The sequence below is a fragment of the Pseudophryne corroboree genome, chromosome 3, assembly GCF_028390025.1.
Source record: "Pseudophryne corroboree isolate aPseCor3 chromosome 3, aPseCor3.hap2, whole genome shotgun sequence".
In the NCBI taxonomy this organism is placed as follows: Eukaryota; Metazoa; Chordata; class Amphibia; order Anura; family Myobatrachidae; genus Pseudophryne; species Pseudophryne corroboree.
In genome coordinates this window covers 652,948,753-652,967,999 of record NC_086446.1, presented here as the reverse complement: position 1 = coordinate 652,967,999, position 19,247 = coordinate 652,948,753, and the positions used below count along the sequence as shown (strand labels likewise).

The 19,247-nt window shown below is 48.3% G+C and overlaps 1 protein-coding gene across 1 annotated transcript in view; it reads left to right on the top strand.

Annotated features, from left to right (window-relative positions):
• Positions 1–19,247, top strand: part of RTKN2 (rhotekin 2) — a 414,584-nt gene that overhangs the window by 76,100 nt on the left and 319,237 nt on the right. The window contains exon 2 of the mRNA XM_063961816.1: positions 10,813–11,012. Coding sequence (XP_063817886.1) covers positions 10,813–11,012 — 200 coding nt within the window. The remainder of the gene's footprint in view (positions 1–10,812; positions 11,013–19,247) is intronic.

Genomic DNA, 19,247 nt, shown 5'->3' with positions numbered 1-19,247 from the left:
CCAGAAAAAGTCCTGAAGCTTCAGGACTGGATAAGATGCTTCCTTTGTCGCCCCAGGGTGTCGAAACACTCGGCGATGCAAGTACTTGGCCTGATGGTGTTATCATTCCACATGGTAGAGTACGCTCAATTTCATTCTTGCCCTTCGCAGAGGTTAATTCTTTCCAAGTGGGACGGCCTACCTCATCGGATCAGATCTCACATCACTTTGACTCCGGAGGTTCGTCTATCGCTGACCTGGTGGCTACAGGATCTGCAATTGAGCAAGGGCCGTCCCTTGTGGATACCCGACTGTCCTCCTGACAACGCACGGCAGTCTGAGGGGATGGGGTGCGGTGTTCGAGCAACACTTTATTTTTTTTATTTTTTTTCAGGGTCAATGGCCCAAGGAGGAATCACTCCTCCCAATAAACTCTCTGGAGTTGCGGGCGGTGTTCAATGCATTGACTCTCGCCCTGCCTCTGGTGCAGAACAGGCCAGTTCAAGTACGGTCAGACAATGCCACCACGGTAGCATACATAAACCACCAAGGCGGCACTCTAAGCCGCATGGCAATGATAGAAGTGTCAAAAATCCTTTGTTGGGCGGAACGCCATCTGCCAGCAATATCGGCAGTGTTTATTCCGGGTGTCCTAACCTGGGAAGCGGACTTCCTCAGTCGCCAGGACGTGCACGCCGGAGAGTGGATTCTTCATCCAGAAGTCTTTCAACTCCTAGTGAACAAGTGGGGCCTACCAGATATAGACCTGATGCCGTCTTGACACAATCACAAGGTTCCGGTCTTTGGATCAAGGACCAGGGATCCTTGAGCAGCATTCGTGGATGCACTAGCAATTCCATGGAACTTTCGGCTGCCCTCCGTGTTCCCTCCAGTGTTACTCCTGCCCAGGGTCCTGTGGAAGTTCAATGAAGGAGGAATACTACTTGTAGTCGCTCCAGCGTGGCCCAAACGACATTGGTTCTCAGACCTGCACAGTCTATTGACAGAGTGTCTCCTTCTACTTCCTCAATGCCCAGAGGTTCTCATACATGGCCCTTGTCTTTATCCGGACCTGGCCAGACTGGCTATGACGGTGTGGCTCTTGAAGCATCACTCCTGAGGGCCAAAGGATTCTCCGAGGCGGTCATCCAAACTGCGTTGAAAGCCCGCAAACCGGCATCTGCCCGGATTTTACAGGGTCTGGAATTCTTACTTCACCTGGTGTGCTGATAAGAATTATGATGCATACAGATTCAGTACTTCCAGAATTCTGGCTTTTCTGCAACGCGTCCTTGATTTAGGCCTTCGTCTGTCCTCCCTCAAGGTTCATATATCTGCCTTGTCGGTATGGTTTCAGAGAAAAATTGCGTCTATACCTGACATTCATTCATATATTCACTCAGGGTGTCTTACGGTTCATACTCCCTATGTCCCTCCTGTGGCTCCATGGGATCTGTCTGTTTTCCTGAATGGCCGGCAAGAGACTCCGTCTGAACCTCTTGAGACGGTGGACCTTAAGTGGCTTACGGCCAAGGTCTTGTTTTTACTGGCTCTTGCCTCTACTAGCAGGGTGTCTGACTTAGGCGCTTTATCCTGTAGTCCATCCTTCCTGATATTTAATCGTGACCGGGCAGTCCTAAGAACTCGCCAAGGTTATTTACCTAAGCTGGTGTCCTCTTTTCACCTTAACCAAGAGATTGTGGTTCCTGCCTTTGGGGGGTCATTCCGAGTTGCTCGCTAGCAGTTTTTAGCAGCCGTGCAAACGCTAAGCCACCGCCCTTTGGTACTGTATCTTAGCTTAGCAGAAGTGCGAACGATTGCATCGCAGAACGGCTACAAATAAATATTGTGCAGTTTCTGCGTAGCTTCAGACCTACTCAGCGCTTACGATCACTTCAGACCATTCAGTTACGGATTTGACGTCACAAACACGCCCTGCGTTCGCCCAGCCATGCCTGCGTTTTTCCTGGAACGCCTGCGTTTTTTTCAGCACTCCCTGAAAACTGTCAGTTGACACCCAGAAATGCTCACTTCATGTCAATCACTCTGCGGCGGCCATTGCGACTGAAAAGCTTCGCTAGACCTTGTGTGAAAATACATCGGCCGTTGTGAAAGTACGTCTTTCGTGCGCACTGCACCGCATGCACAGAAGTGCCGCTTTTTTACTTAATTATAGCGAACATTTTCAGCTAGCGATCAACTCAGAATGACCCCCTTTATCTCTTCTGATTTGTCCTCCCAAAGAGCGGTCTTTGGATGTGGTAAGGGCTCTCCATATATATGTGGAGATGACTGCCGCTATCGGGAGGTCAGATTCCCTTTTTGTCTTGTTTGGTGTTCACAAACGTGTCTGCCCTGCGAATAAGCAAACCTTGGCCAGATGGATTAGAATCGTGATAGCAGCAGGAGCTGGGAGCTTATGACTTCCAGCTCCTGCTGCTATTAAAGCCCATTCTACTCAGTCTGTTGGACCTTCTTGGGCGGCTCGCCATGGCGCGTCCGCAGAACAATTTTGCAACTCGGCTACATAGTCCTCAATGAACACGTTCATTGCCTTTGATACTTCCGCCTCCCAGGATGCTTCCTTTGAACACCGGGTTCTCATGCCCGCTAAGGCACATCCCCTCCTTTGAGGAACTGCTTTAGGACATCCCTGATGTTTCCCTGTGGGACACAATGTACCCTGCTGCAGGAATGGAGATTTATGGTAGACTTACCATGGTTATCTCTTTCTTTCTGCGAGGTACATTGGGTTCCACAGGGCGCCCACCCTGATGCACCTAGCTTCTATGGTTTTGTATGGCATTAGCCGCTGGTCCCTTCTCCTGTCGTGAGAATGTGGTTCTATGTGACTAACATCTGCCTTCTCTCTTGCTTGCTCCTGCATTTGACTGGTTAACGAAACTGAGCTTCAGTGCCTGGAGGTGGGGTTTATAGAGGAGGCCCCAATGCATCCTGGGACAGCCTAAAGCATTAGCCTGTTGTGCCTCACCGAAAGAGAGTTAACCATAGTAAGTCTACCATAACTCTCCTTTTTGTGTAGTTTTAGCAATGAAAGTCATGTTTATCTCTTTTGTGAGCTCATTCTGCACATCGTCAATGCACATCTGTACGACCATGTACCCCTGCTCTCCTTCCGCCTTTTCATCAACAATTCTTCTAATTTGCAGCTCATTTATTGAACTACCTTACTTGATCAGTGTTGCTGAGCTTGGCAAGCTTCTTAATACCCTCTTGGTAAGAGATGCTAGACATTATCCCAATGAATTCCTTACATTGAAGAGGCGTAAACAAGGCAGCTGATTAATGCGCCTGTTACTAATATTGATGACTTGTACAGCTATTGATGCTATTCTCACGCATTCAGTTTGTGTAATGATGAAGTCAGATTTAGTGTTACTTACCTATTAATATACTTCAAGACGTTTGGCAGTGTGGAAAGATAATCTGCACTTGTCGGTCTGCACACAATGGGAGATAATTCTGAATATACATAGAAGGGAGAAGGTAGTCGGGGGATGTGGTTGTAATTGATTTAGCAAGGTATCTGCAATACTACAACATTTTTTATTCCAGTGCCTCTTTGGTATGGTGATAATCCTCTATAACTGCACAGCACTGTAGAATATACTTGCCACTTTTATATGTAAGTATTTGGCCACTCCCTTAAAATGAGTTTTCGAGTCAAATTATAGCTCTTTCTCATAGATTTTCATAAAAAAATAGGTCTCTTAATATAAAGCAGTGGTTCACACACTATCTATTCACAAACTATTTTTGAATCACTGCGCCCTAGAGCAGCCGTGGCCAACCTGTGGCTCTTGAGCCGCATGCGGCTCTTTCTTTATTCAAATGTGGCTCCCGACACTCAAAGTCACTTGACCACAACAGATCCTGGAAACTGGTGCACTACAACCAGACACACAGCAGCACTACGGCAACTGAAAACTGAGGGAGCCAGATACTGGGCTGTAGTGACATATGAAGGTGGGCTGGAGTGACACAAGGGGGAGCTGGCTGGAGTGACACAGAAGGATCCTGGTAGGAGAGACATAATGGGGGAGCTGGCTGGAGTGACACAGGAGGGTGCTGGCTGGAGTGACACAGGAGGGTGCTGGCTGGAGTGACACAGGAGGGTGCTGGCTGGAGTGACACAGGAGGGTGCTGGCTAAAGTGTATTATGTGAATATGGCTTTTTCAATATATTTTATGTGGATCTGGATTCTTAAATTATTTTATGTGGAAGTGTCTTTTTCAATGTATTTTCTCTGACGTCCTAGTGGATGCTGGGAACTCCGTAAGGACCATGGGGAATAGCGGGCTCCGAAGGATGCTGGGCACTCTAGAAAGATTTATGACTACCTGGTGTGCACTGGCTCCTCCCACTATGACCCTCCTCCAAGCCTCAGTTAGATTTTGTGCCCGGCCGAGGTTGGATGCACACTAGGGGCTCTCCTGAGCCCTTAGAAAGAAAGTATAGATTTAGGTTTTTTATTTTCAGTGAGACCTGCTGGCAACAGGCTCACTGCAGCGAGGGACTAAGGGGAGAAGAAGCGAACTCGCCTGCTTGCAGCCGGATTGGGCTTCTTAGGCTACTGGACACCATTAGCTCCAGAGGGATCGACCGCAGGCCCAGTCCTTGGTGTTCGGTCCCGGAGCCGCGCCGCCGTCCCCCTTACAGAGCCAGAAGCAAGAAGAGGTCCGGAAAAACGGCGGCAGAAGACATCAGTCTTCACCAAGGTAGCGCACAGCACTGCAGCTGTGCGCCATTGCTCCTCATACACACTTCATACTCCGGTCACTGAGGGTGCAGGGCGCTGGGGGGGGGGGGCGCCCTGAGAAGCAATAATAACACCTTGGCTGGCAAAAATTCCACAATATATAGTCCCAGAGGCTATATATGTGGAAAATACCCCTGCCAGAATATGGAAAAAAGCGGGAGAATAGTCCGCGGAAAAGGGGCGGAGCTATCTCTCACAGCACACTGGCGCCATTTCTCCTTCACAGATCCGCTGGAAGGAAGCTCCCTGGCTCTCCCCTGCAGTCTACACTACAGAACAGGGTAAAAAACAGAGAGGGGGGGCACTAAATTTAGGCGCAGTATATAATCTATAGAAAAAGCAGCTATAGGGGACATAACTCAGTTAGTCCCTGCATTATATAGCGCTCTGGTGTGTGCTGGCATACTCTCACTCTGTCCCCCCAAAGGGCTTTTGTGGGTCCTGTCCTCATTCGGAGCATTCCTTGTGTGTGTGCGGTGTGTCGGTACGGCTGTGTCGACATGTTTGATGAGGATAATGATGTGGAGGCGGAGCAGATGCCTTTAGAAGGGATGTCACCCCCTGCGGGGCAGACACCTGAGTGGATGAGCTTATGGAAAGTAATGAGTGCACGTATAGACTCCTTACATAAGAAAATTGACGACATGCCAAATGTGGGACAGCCGACTTCTCAGCTCGTGCCTGACCAGGCGTCGCATGGGTCGTCAGGGGCTCTAAAACGCCCGCTACCGCAAGCAGACCCAGATGTCGACACTGATACTGACACCAGTGTCGACGACGATGAGTCTAACCTGATGCCCACTAAGGCCATTCACTGCATGATTGAGGCAATGAAAGAGGTGTTACACATTTCTGATATAACTACAGGTACCACTAAAAAGGGTATTATGTTTGGAGAGAAAAAACTACCCGTAGTTTTCCCCCCATCAGATGAATTAAATGAAGTGTGTGAAGAAGCGTGGGCTTTCCCTGATAAAAAATTGGTAATTCCTAAGAAGGTACTAATGGCGTTCCCTTTCCCGCCAGAGGATAGGTCACGTTGGGAAACACCCCCCAGGGTGGATAAAGCGCTCACACGTTTGTCTAAAAAGGTGGCACTACCGTCTCCGGATACGGCCGCCCTCAAGGAACCTGCTGATAGAAAGCAGGAGGCGATCCTGAAGTCTGTATATACACACTCAGGCATTATACTTAGGCAAGCTATTGCGTCAGCTTGGATGTGCAGTGCTGCCGCTGCGTGGTCAGATAAACTGTCAGAAAATATTGACACATTAGACAGAGACACGATCCTGTTAACCATAGACCATATAAAAGACTCAGTCTTATATATGAGAGATGCACAGAGGGAAATCTGCCGACTGGCATCTAAAGTAAGTGCATTGTCCATTTCTGCTAGGAGAGGCTTATGGGCTCGCCAGTGGACAGGAGATGCAGATTCTAAAAAGCACATGGAAGTGTTGCCATATAAGGGTGAGGAATTATTTGGGGATGGTCTCTCGGACCTAGTTTCCACAGCAACGTCTGGGAAGTCAGCATTTTTACCCCATGTCCCCTCACAGCCTAAGAAGGCGCCGTTTTATCAGGTTCAGTCCTTTCGGACCCAGAAAAACAGGCGTGGAAAAGGCGGGTCCTTTCTGTCCAGAGGCAGAGGTAGGGGAAAAAGGCTGCAACAAACAGCAGGTTCCCAGGAGCAAAAGTCCTCCCCCGCTTCTTCTTCCAAGTCCGCCGCATGACGGTGGGGCTCCACAGGCGGAGCCAGGTACGGTGGGGGGTCGCCTCAAGAATTTCAGCGATCAGTGGGCTCGCTCACAGGTGGATCCCTGGATCCTGCAAATAGTATCTCAGGGGTACAAACTGGAATTCGAGGCGTCCCCACCCCACCGGTTCCTAAAATCTGCCTTGCCGATTGCTCCCTCAGACAGGGAGGCAGTGCTAGCGGCAATTCACAAGCTGTATTCCCAGCAGGTGATAATCAAGGTACCCCTACTTCAACAAGGCCGGGGTTATTATTCCACACTATTTGTGGTACCGGACGGTTCGGTGAGACCCATTTTAAATTTAAAATCCTTGAACACGTACATAAAAAAATTCAAGTTCAAGATGTAATCGCTCAGGGCGGTTATTGCAAGCCTGGACGAGGGGGATTACATGGTATCCCTGGACATCAAGGATGCTTACTTGCATGTCCCCATTTACCATCCTCACCAGGAGTACCTCAGATTTGTGGTACAGGATTGCCATTACCAATTCCAGACGCTGCCGTTTGGCCTGTCCACGGCACCGAGGGTATTTACCAAGGTTATGGCGGAAATGATGATACTCCTTCGAAAAAAGGGAGTTTTAAGTATCCCGTACTTGGACGATCTCCTAATAAAAGCGAGGTCCAAGGAACAGTTGTTGGTGGGAGTAGCACTATCTCAGGAGGTGCTGCACCAGCACGGCTGGATTCTGAATATTCCAAAGTCACAGCTGGTTCTGACGACACGGCTACTGTTCCTGGGTATGATTCTGGATACAGTCCAGAAGAAAGTGTTTCTCCCGGAGGAGAAAGCCAGGGAGTTGTCATCTCTAGTCAGAGACCTCCTGAAACCAAAACAGGTATCAGTGCATCGCTGCACACGGGTCCTGGGAAAGATGGTGGCTTCTTACGAAGCAATTCCCTTCGGCAGGTTCCATGCCAGAATCTTTCAGTGGGACCTGTTGGACCAGTGGTCCGGATCACATCTTCAGATGCATCGCTTAATAACCCTGTCTCCAAGAACCAGGGTGTCTCTACTGTGGTGGCTGCAGAGTGCCCATCTTCTAGAGGGCCGCAGGTTCGGCATACAGGACTGGGTCCTGGTGACCACGGATGCCAGCCTTCGAGGCTGGGGGGCAGTCATACAGGGAAGAAACTTCCAAGGACTATGGTCGAGTCAGGAGACTTCCCTTCACATAAATATTCTGGAACTAAGGGCCATCTACAATGCCCTAAGTCAAGCAAGATCCCTGCTCCTACACCAGCCGGTGCTGATCCAGTCAGACAACATCACGGCAGTCGCCCATGTAAACCGACAGGGCGGCACAAGAAGCAGGATGGCGATGGCAGAAGCCACAAGAATTCTCCGATGGGCGGAGAATCATGTACTAGCACTGTCAGCAGTGTTCATTCCGGGAGTGGACAACTGGGAAGCAGACTTCCTCAGCAGACGTGACCTCCACCCGGGAGAGTGGGGACTTCACCCAGAAGTCTTCCAGATGCTGGTAAACCGTTGGGAAAAACCACAGGTGGACATGATGGCGTCCCGTCTCAACAAAAAGTTAAAAAGATATTGCGCCAGGTCAAGGGACCCTCAGGCGATAGCTGTGGGCGCTCTAGTGACACCGTGGGTGTACCAGTCGGTTTATGTGTTCCCTCCTCTGCCTCTCATTCCAAAGGTATTGAGAATAATAAGAAAGCGAGGAGTAAACACAATTCTCGTGGTTCCGGATTGGCCAAGACGAGCGTGGTACCCGGAACTTCAAGAGATGCTCTCAGAGGACCCGTGGCCTCTACCGCTCAGACAGGACCTGATACAGCAGGGGCCCTGTCTGTTCCAAGACTTACCGCGGCTGCGTTTGACGGCATGGCGGTTGAACACCGGATCCTAAAGGAAAAGGGTATTCCGGAAGAAGTCATTCCTACGCTTATTAAGGCCAGGAAAGATGTTACGGCAACGCATTATCACCGCATATGGCGGAAATATGTTGCATGGTGCGAGGCCAATAAGGCCCCAACAGAGGAATTTCAACTAGGTCGATTTCTGCATTTCCTGCAAGCAGGAGTGGATATGGGCCTAAAACTAGGCTCCATTAAAGTACAGATCTCGGCTCTGTCGATTTTCTTTCAAAAAGAACTAGCTTCAGTACCTGAAGTTCAGACATTTGTGAAAGGAGTGCTGCATATTCAGCCCCCGTTTGTGCCTCCTGTGGCACCTTGGGATCTCAACGTGATGTTGAATTTCTTAAAATCACATTGGTTTGAGCCACTAAAAACCGTGGATCTGAAATATCTCACGTGGAAAGTGGTCATGTTATTAGCCTTGGCTTCAGCCAGGCGAGTGTCAGAATTGGCGGCTTTATCATGTAAAAGCCCTTATCTGATTTTCCATATGGATAGGGCAGAGTTGAGGACTCGTCCCCAATTTCTCCCTAAGGTGGTGTCAGCGTTTCACCTGAACCAGCCTATTGTGGTGCCGGCGGCTACTAGTGAATTGGAGGACTCCAAGTTGCTAGACGTTGTCAGGGCCCTGAAAATATATGTTTCCAGGACGGCTGGAGTCAGAAAATCTGACTCGCTGTTTATCCTGTATGCACCCAACAAGCTGGGTGCTCCTGCTTCTAAGCAGTCTATTGCTCGCTGGATTTGTAGTACAATTCAGCTTGCACATTCTGTGGCAGGCATACCACAGCCAAAATCTGTAAATGCCCATTCCACAAGGAAGGTGGGCTCATCTTGGGCGGCTGCCCGAGGGGTCTCGGCTTTACAACTTTGCCGAGCAGCTACTTGGTCAGGGGCAAACACGTTTGCAAAATTCTACAAATTTGATACCCTGGCTGAGGAGGACCTGGAGTTCTCTCATTCGGTGCTACAGAGTCATCCGCACTCTCCCGCCCGTTTGGGAGCTTTGGTATAATCCCCATGGTCCTTACGGAGTTCCCAGCATCCACTAGGACGTCAGAGAAAATAAGAATTTACTCACCGGTAATTCTATTTCTCGTAGTCCGTAGTGGATGCTTGGCGCCCATCCCAAGTGCGGATTGTCTGCAATACTTGTAAATAGTTATTGTTAACTAAAGGGTTATTGTTGAGCCATCTGTTGAGAGGCTCAGTTGTTTTTCATACTGTCAAACTGGATATAGTATCACGAGTTGTACGGTGTGATTGGTGTGGCTGGTAAGAGTCTTACCTGGGATTCTAAATCCTTCCTTATTATGTCAGCTCGTCCGGGCAGTGTCCTAACTGAGGCTTGGAGGAGGGTCATAGTGGGAGGAGCCAGTGCACACCAGGTAGTCATTAATCTTTCTAGAGTGCCCAGCCTCCTTCGGAGCCCGCTATTCCCCATGGTCCTTACGGAGTTCCCAGCATCCACTACGGACTACGAGAAATAGAATTACCGGTGAGTAAATTCTTATTTTATGTTGATTCCGACTTTAAAATGTATTTTATGTGGATCTGGCATTTTCATTGTATTTTATACCAGGGGTGTGGCCTATCAGGCACAAGGTCACACCCCATTTTTGCACCCGCTCCTTCGGCTTGATGTCGGCTCTTTGACATACCTAACAAGATTTTTGGCTCTTTGTCTCTGACTGGTTGGCCACCCCTGCCCTAGGGTATCAGAATTTTTTTTCACTGCATCCGCAGGCCAAAACTTGAGAAATTTAGAAATAAGTTTTGAATTGGGTAAATTGTGTTTATATGTCCTCCTTAGGTTTTATTGTGTGGTGTGTGGACAAGATTTGCTTGTGTTTGTCCACATATTTTATGACTGACAGCCTGCAGCACTGGCTTTGACTTTTATACATTGACCATAATTAATTAGAATCCAAGACACCCTTGCAAGTGTCCCGAGTAATCCCCAGGGTGCCAGGGCGCACAGTTTGAGAAACACTGGTATAAAGAGTTGAGCTGAATTATCAAATAGTAGCTTCACATAACAGTGGCAAACTTGCCATATACCGTATGTGACCTCTATATGTGTGATATTGTGCTGGATGTAACAGAATTATTATTATTTTCTATGTGAAAATGAACCTAGTTTGGAACTTTGAGAATACATCCTTTTAAAAAAAAAAAAGCAAGAAAAAAATAACGTCCTCATGTTAAGTATTAACAAAAATTATCCTTATAACATGTACAAATGTCCCGTAAGGCTCCTATTGGTCATCACTCGTGGGGTTTTTTTTTTTTTAAGCCTTTCATATGTGAAGCAAGAAATCCTTTGGTTTATATATTTTCTTGTAACTTTTTGCTCCAATCTCGTATTTTAATTTTATGCTCAAGTTTACTATCCATGTCTTTTAATCTTAGGAGAACAACGTTCCAGAGAAGCTAGACTTTGAGAGTCGTATGCGGGACGGAATATGCAAGCTGCTGTCAGTCAGCACTCAGAAGGATCAAATACTTAATGCAGTGAAGAATCTTATGATCTGCAATGCACGTATCCAAGTTTATAGGACACTGCTCCATTCTGCACTGGAAGGAAGTCACCCAACGAGCGCTGGGCGAAGGTGAGTTTGTTTAGAGCAGATGTTTTAGAAAAGGAAGCAGAAAATGTAAAGCTTTAGACTGCAGTATGGGATATCTGTAGTCTGGTGGTTTAGCTTCAGATCACTGTACTTCACTAAACTCTGTCTTCATATGGCTGTCTTCAAAGGATCTTTGCTACAACTGCTCCTCTGCGTGAAGCTTTGGAAACTTAAGGAGCCAGGGCCTCATGCAGAGTTCAGCTGTATGTTGTTGAAGAGGTTATCGCTGCACACTTTTGTTCAGAATTTCATATTGCAGTATAAAATAAAGGTGCAAGTCCACATTTACGGAGGAATGCGAATACGTAAACTCAAATTACCCCATATGCAGTTGATATCTCCTAACTAAAAAGCCCAGATTCAAACTTTCAGTTGCACTTATTTAAAATAAAAAATATGAAGGAACACAAAACACTTAATTTTCATATTTTATAGACACACTAAGGAGGTGTTGATAATAGAACAGTTATTGTGGTTTCACAAGTACAGTACTTGTTACATATTTTTTCCCACGCAAAGGCAAGTGAAGGCCTTGCGGGGGGAATGCGGATAATTTACTGGCTGTTATGATACCGACACCAGAATCCCGACAGCCGGTGAAATGCCAGCGGTTGGAATCCCGACAGAAGCCCGGAATTCCCACTCAGGTGGTGGTCCACGCCAATATAATAATGTGGCAAGCAAAGCTCTACACTGGGCCCGAAGCGTGGCGAGCCGATTCGCTGCCAGGATTCCGATGTCTGTCTCCTGACCGCCGTGATCTTATACCGAATGCAGGATATTTTTCTGCCAACTGGGGTGTCACCAGCTATAGTAGTGTTACAGCAAATGATAGTATGGCTTTCATACATTGGGTGAAGAGGGCAAAGGCTGTGAATCGGATAAATCCACAATCACACATACCATCTATTACAGGCTTCTGCCTCATTTCTGTTTAAAAATTGTTGTTCATCAATACTGTAAAATCTAAGAATGGTTTCTTGGCACCATCTGCTGGCCATATCATGTAACTGCACAGTGCAGGGCTGTATAACCTCTGTCTATTGGTAGGGGAATATTTCTATTTCATTGTGCATGGGTTTTTTTTTTTTGGGGGGGGGGGGGGGGTTAGATAAATGAACAATACTACACTTGTAAATAATACAAAAAATACTTTAACATGTCAAGGAATAGCCTCCAATACATTTATAACAAAATGTACAATGCCAGGTTTTAATCATCCTGTTTGAGATAGTAATTAGTATTGTTCCAAATTAACAAAATTGTCTTCTTCTTCCTCTCTTTATACTGCTGTAAATGTACTCAAGCTTCTAATGTTTTTGTATTCTCCGGTAATAAGAATGCTAATACTTTCAGACCTGAATGTTTAAATGTGTGCACTTCTCTTGTCTTTGACAATAAATAAAAAAATAATCCCATGAACCAATAACCACTTAACTGGCAAATTTGTTTTCCAAATACAGCTCAAATTGTCAGAGTTTTTTTTTTATGAGTAAACTAGGTGAAGAACATTTTATTTAAACTTAATATTTCAATTAATTTTATAAAAATGAAAAAAATATGTTTCTCTTACGTCCTAGAGGATGCTGGGGACTCCGTAAGGACCATGGGGTATAGACGGGCTCCGCAGGAGACATGGGCACTATAAAGAACTTTTAGTATGGGTGTGCCCTGGCTCCTCCCTCTATGCCCCTCCTCCAGACCTCAGTTAGATTTTGTGCCCAGAGGAGATAGGGTGCATTACAGAGGAGATCTAATTTCTCTGACGTCCTAGTGGATGCTGGGAACTCCGTAAGGACCATGGGGAATAGCGGGCTCCGAAGGAGACTGGGCACTCTAAGAAAGAATTAGGACTACCTGGTGTGCACTGGCTCCTCCCTCTATGCCCCTCCTCCAGACCTCAGTTAGAATCTGTGCCCGGCTCGAGCTGGATGCACACTAGGGGCTCTCCTGAGCTTCTAGAAAAGAAAGTATATTTAGGTTTTTTATTTTCAGTGAGATCTGCTGGCAACAGACTCACTGCTACGAGGGACTTAGGGGAGAGAAGCGAACCTACCTGCTTGCAGCTAGCTTGGGCTTCTAGGCTACTGGACACCATTAGCTCCAGAGGGATCGAACACAGGCCCAGCCTCGGTCGTCCGGTCCCGGAGCCGCGCCGCCGTCCCCTTGCAGAGCCAGAAGCAAGAAGAACGTCCAGGAAATCGGCGGCTGAAGACTCCGGTCTTCATTAAGGTAGCGCACAGCACTGCAGCTGTGCGCCATTGCTCCCCATGCACACCTCACACTCCGGTCACTGATGGGTGCAGGGCGCTGGGGGGGGGGCGCCCTGGGCTGCAATAAGATTACCTTACATTGGCAAAAAAATACACATAATATAGTCATTAAGACTATATATGTGTAAAATCCCCTGCCATATATCCATAAAAAAAGCGGGAGAAGTCCGCCGTGAAGGGGGCGGGGCTATCTCCCTCAGCACACTGGCGCCATTTCCTCTCACAGCTCCGCTGGAAGGACGCTCCCCAGGCTCTCCCCTGCAGTTTCCAGGCTCAATAGGGTAAAAAAGAGAGGGGGGGCACTAAATTTAGGCGCAAATACTATATATATAGCTGCTATAGGGTAAAATCACTCATTATAGTGTACATCCCTGTGATTTATAGCGCTGTGGTGTGTGCTGGCATACTCTCTCTCTGTCTCCCCAAAGGACTTTGTGGGGTCCTGTCCTCAGTCAGAGCATTCCCTGTGTGTGTGCGGAGTGTCGGTACGGCTGTGTCGACATGTTTGATGAGGCTTATGTGGAGGCGGAGCAGGTGCCGATAAATGTGATGTCACCCCCTGCGGGGTCGACACCTGAGTGGATGGATATGTGGAAGGAATTACGTGACAGTGTCAACTCCTTGCATAAGAGGTTTGATGACATAGCAGATGTGGGACAGCTGGCTTCTCAGTCCGTGCCTGCCCAGGCGTCTCAAAAGCCATCAGGGGCTCAAAAACGCCCGCTACCTCAGATGGCAGACACAGATGTCGACACGGATACTGACTCCAGTGTCAACGACGATGAGACTAGTGTACATTCCAATAGGGCCATCCGTTACATGATTACGGCAATGAAAAATGTGTTGCACATTTCTCTGACGTCCTAAGTGGATGCTGGGGACTCCGTCAGGACCATGGGGAATAGCGGCTCCGCAGGAGACAGGGCACAAAAATAAAGCTTTAGGATCAGGTGGTGTGCACTGGCTCCTCCCCCTATGACCCTCCTCCAAGCCTCAGTTAGGTTTTTGTGCCCGTCCGAGCAGGGTGCAATCTAGGTGACTCTCTTAAGGAGCTGCTTAGAAAAAGTTTTTAGGTTTTTTATTTTCAGTGAGTCCTGCTGGCAACAGGCTCACTGCATCGAGGGACTTAGGGGAGAGAAGTTCAACTCACCTGCGTGCAGGATGGATTGGCTTCTTAGGCTACTGGACACCATTAGCTCCAGAGGGAGTCGGAACACAGGTCTCACCCTGGGGTTCGTCCCGGAGCCGCGCCGCCGACCCCCCTTGCAGATGCTGAAGATTGAAGGTCCAGAAACCGGCGGCAGAAGGCTTTTCAGTCTTCATGAAGGTAGCGCACAGCACTGCAGCTGTGCGCCATTGTTGTCACACACTTCACACCATAGGTCACGGAGGGTGCAGGGCGCTGCTGGGGGCGCCCTGGGCAGCAATGTATAATACCTTTTATGGCTAAAAAATACATCACATATAGCCCTTGAGGCTATATGGATGTATTTAACCCCTGCCAGATATCTCAAACTCCGGGAGAAAAGCCCGCCGGAATAGGGGGCGGGGCTTATTCTCCTCAGCACACAGCGCCATTTTCCTGCTCAGCTCCGCTGTGAGGAAGGCTCCCAGGACTCTCCCCTGCACTGCACTACAGAAACAGGGTAAAACAGAGAGGGGGGGCACTTTTTTTGGCGATATTTTATATATTTAAGCTGCTATAAGGATACAACACTTATATAAGGTTGTTCCCATATATATTATAGCGCTTGGGTGTGTGCTGGCAAACTCTCCCTCTGTCTCCCCAAAGGGCTAGTGGGGTCCTGTCTTCGATAAGAGCATTCCCTGTGTGTCTGCTGTGTGTCGGTACGTGTGTGTCGACATGTATGAGGACGATGTTGGTGTGGAGGCAGAGCAATTGCCGATAATGGTGATGTCACCCCCCAGGGAGTCGACACCGGAATGGATGGCTTTGTTTATGGAATTACGTGATAATGTCAGCACATTACAAAAATCAGTTGACGACATGAGACGGCCGGAAAACCAGTTGGTACCTGCCCAGGCGTCTCAGACACCGTCAGGGGCTGTAAAACGCCCTTTACCTCAGTCGGTCGACACAGACACGGACACGGACACTGAATCTAGTGTCGACGGTGAAGAAACAAACGTATTTTCAAGTAGGGCCACACGTTATATGATCACGGCAATGAAGGAGGCTTTGCATATCTCTGATACTGCAAGTACCACAAAAAGGGGTATTATGTGGGGCGTGAAAAAACTACCTGTAGTTTTTCCTGAATCAGAGGAATTGAATGATGAATGTGATGAAGCGTGGGTTAACCCAGATAGAAAAGTGCTAATTTCAAAAAAGTTATTGGCATTATACCCTTTCCCGCCAGAGGTTAGGGCGCGCTGGGAAACACCCCCTAGGGTGGATAAGGCGCTCACACGCTTATCAAAACAAGTGGCGTTACCGTCTCCTGATACGGCCGCCCTCAAGGATCCAGCTGATAGGAGGCTGGAAACTACCCTAAAAAGTATATACACACATACTGGTGTTATACTGCGACCAGCCATCGCCTCAGCCTGGATGTGCAGTGCTGGGGTGGTCTGGTCGGATTCCCTGACTGAAAATATTGATACCCTGGATAGGGACAGTATTTTATTGACTATAGAGCAATTAAAGGATGCTTTTCTTTATATGCGAGATGCTCAGAGGGATATTTGCACTCTGGCATCGAGAGTAAATGCGATGTCCATATCTGCTAGAAGAAGTTTATGGACGCGACAGTGGTCAGGTGATGCGGATTCTAAACGACATATGGAAGTATTGCCGTATAAAGGGGAGGAATTATTTGGTGTCGGTCTATCGGATCTGGTGGCCACGGCAACTGCCGGAAAATCCACCTTTTTACCTCAGACCCCCTCCCAACAGAAAAAGACACCGTCTTTTCAGCCGCAGTCCTTTCGGTCCTATAAGAACAAGCGGGCAAAAGGACAGTCATATCTGCCCCGGGGCAGAGGAAGGGGTAAGAGAGGACAGCAAGCAGCCCCTGCCCAGGAACAGAAGCCCTCCCAGGGTTCTGCAAAGCCCTCAGCATGACGCTGGGGCTTTACAAGCGGACTCAGGAGCGGTGGGGGGTCGACTCAAGAATTTCAGCGCACAGTGGGCTTGCTCACAGGTGGACCCCTGGATCCTGCAGGTAGTATCTCAGGGTTACAGGTTGGAATTCGAGAAGTCTCCCCCTCGCCGGTTCCTAAAGTCTGCTTTGCCAACGTCTCCCTCAGACAGGGCGACGGTATTGGAAGCCATTCACAAGCTGTTTTCTCAGCAGGTGATAGTCAAGGTACCCCTCCTACAACAAGGAAAAGGGTATTACTCCACGCTATTTGTGGTACTGAAGCCGGACGGCTCGGTAAGACCTATTCTAAATCTGAAATCTTTGAACCTGTACATACAGAAATTCAAATTCAAGATGGAGTCACTCAGAGCAGTGATAGCGAATCTGGAAGAAGGGGACTTTATGGTGTCCCTGGACATAAAGGATGCTTACCTGCATGTCCCAATTTGCCCTTCACATCAAGGGTACCTCAGGTTCGTGGTGCAAAACTGTCATTATCAGTTTCAGACGCTGCCGTTTGGATTGTCCACGGCACCTCGGGTCTTTACCAAGGTAATGGCCGAAATGATGATTCTTCTTCGAAGAAGAGGCGTATTAATTATCCCTTACTTGGACGATCTCCTGATAAGGGCAAGGTCCAGAGAACAGCTGGAGGACGGAGTAGCACTAACCCAATTAGTGCTGCAACAACACGGGTGGATTCTGAATTTTCCAAAATCTCAGTTGACACCGACAACACGTCTGCTGTTCCTGGGAATGATTCTGGACACGGTTCAGAAAAAGGTGTTTCTTCCGGAGGAGAAAGCCAAGGAGTTCTCCAAACTTGTCAGGAACCTCCTAAAACCAGGAAAAGTGTCTGTGCATCAATGCACAAGAGTCCTGGGAAAGATGGTGGCTTCTTACGAAGCGATTCCATTCGGCAGATTCCACGCACGAACTTTTCAGTGGGATCTGTTGGACAAATGGTCCGGATCGCATCTGCAGATGCACCAGCGGATAACCTTATCACCACGGACAAGGGTGTCTCTTCTGTGGTGGTTGCAGAGTGCTCATCTGTTAGAGGGCCGCAGATTCGGCATACAGGACTGGGTCCTGGTGACCACGGATGCCAGTCTGAGAGGCTGGGGAGCGGTCACACAGGGAAGAAACTTCCAGGGAGTATGGTCAAGCCTGGAGATGTCTTTTCACATAAATATACTGGAGCTAAGAGCGATTTACAATGCTCTAAGTCTGGCAAAACCCCTGCTTCAGGGTCAGCCGGTGTTGATCCAGTCGGACAACATCACGGCAGTCGCCCACGTAAACAGACAGGGCGGCACAAGAAGCAGGACAGCAATGGCAGAAGCTGCAAGGATTCTTCGCTGGGCGGAAGATCATGTGATAGCACTGTCAGCAGTGTTCATTCCGGGAGTGGACAACTGGGAAGCAGACTTCCTCAGCAGACACGATCTACACCCGGGAGAGTGGGGACTTCATCCAGAAGTCTTCCACATGATTGTGAACCGTTGGGAAAAACCAAAGGTGGATATGATGGCGTCCCGCCTCAACAAAAAACTGGACAGGTATTGCGCCAGGTCAAGAGACCCTCAGGCAATAGCTGTGGACGCTCTGGTAACACCGTGGGTGTTCCAGTCAGTGTATGTGTTCCCTCCTCTGCCTCTCATACCAAAAGTACTGAGAATTATACGGCAAAGGGGAGTAAGAACGATACTCGTGGCTCCGGATTGGCCAAGAAGAACTTGGTACCCGGAACTTCAAGAGATGCTCACGGAGGATCCGTGGCCTCTACCTCTAAGACGGGACCTGCTTCAGCAGGGACCGTGTCTATTCCAAGACTTACCGCGGCTGCGTTTGACGGCATGGCGGTTGAACGCCGAATTCTAAGGGAAAAAGGCATTCCGGAAGAGGTCATTCCTACACTGGTAAAAGCCAGGAAGGAGGTGACTGCACAACATTATCACCGCATTTGGAGAAAATATGTTGCGTGGTGCGAGGCCAGGAAGGCCCCCACGGAGGAATTTCAACTGGGTCGATTCCTACATTTCCTGCAAACAGGATTGTCTATGGGCCTCAAATTGGGGTCCATTAAGGTTCAAATTTCGGCCCTGTCGATTTTCTTCCAGAAAGAATTGGCTTCAGTTCCTGAAGTCCAGACTTTTGTAAAAGGAGTACTACATATACAGCCCCCGGTTGTGCCCCCAGTGGCACCGTGGGATCTTAATGTAGTTTTGGATTTTCTCAAATCCCATTGGTTTGAGCCACTCAAATCGGTGGAGTTGAAATATCTTACATGGAAAGTAACCATGCTACTGGCCCTGGCTTCAGCCAGGAGAGTATCAGAATTAGCGGCTTTATCATATAAGAGCCCATATCTGATTTTCCATTCGGACAGGGCAGAACTGAGGACGCGTCCTCATTTTCTGCCTAAGGTGGTGTCAGCGTTTCACCTGAACCAGCCTATTGTGGTGCCTGCGGCTACTAACGATTTGGAGGATTCCAAGTTGTTGGACGTGGTCCGGGCATTGAAAATATATATTTCAAGAACGGCTGGAGTCAGAAAGTCTGACTCGCTGTTTATATTGTATGCACCCAACAAGTTGGGTGCTCCTGCTTCTAAGCAGACGATTGCTCGTTGGATTTGTAGCACAATTCAACTTGCACATTCTGTGGCAGGCTTGCCACAGCCAAAATCTGTCAAGGCCCATTCCACAAGGAAAGTGGGCTCATCTTGGGCGGCTGCCCGAGGGGTCTCGGCATTACAACTCTGCCGAGCAGCTACGTGGTCGGGGGAGAACACGTTTGTAAAATTCTACAAATTTGATACCCTGGCTAAAGAGGAC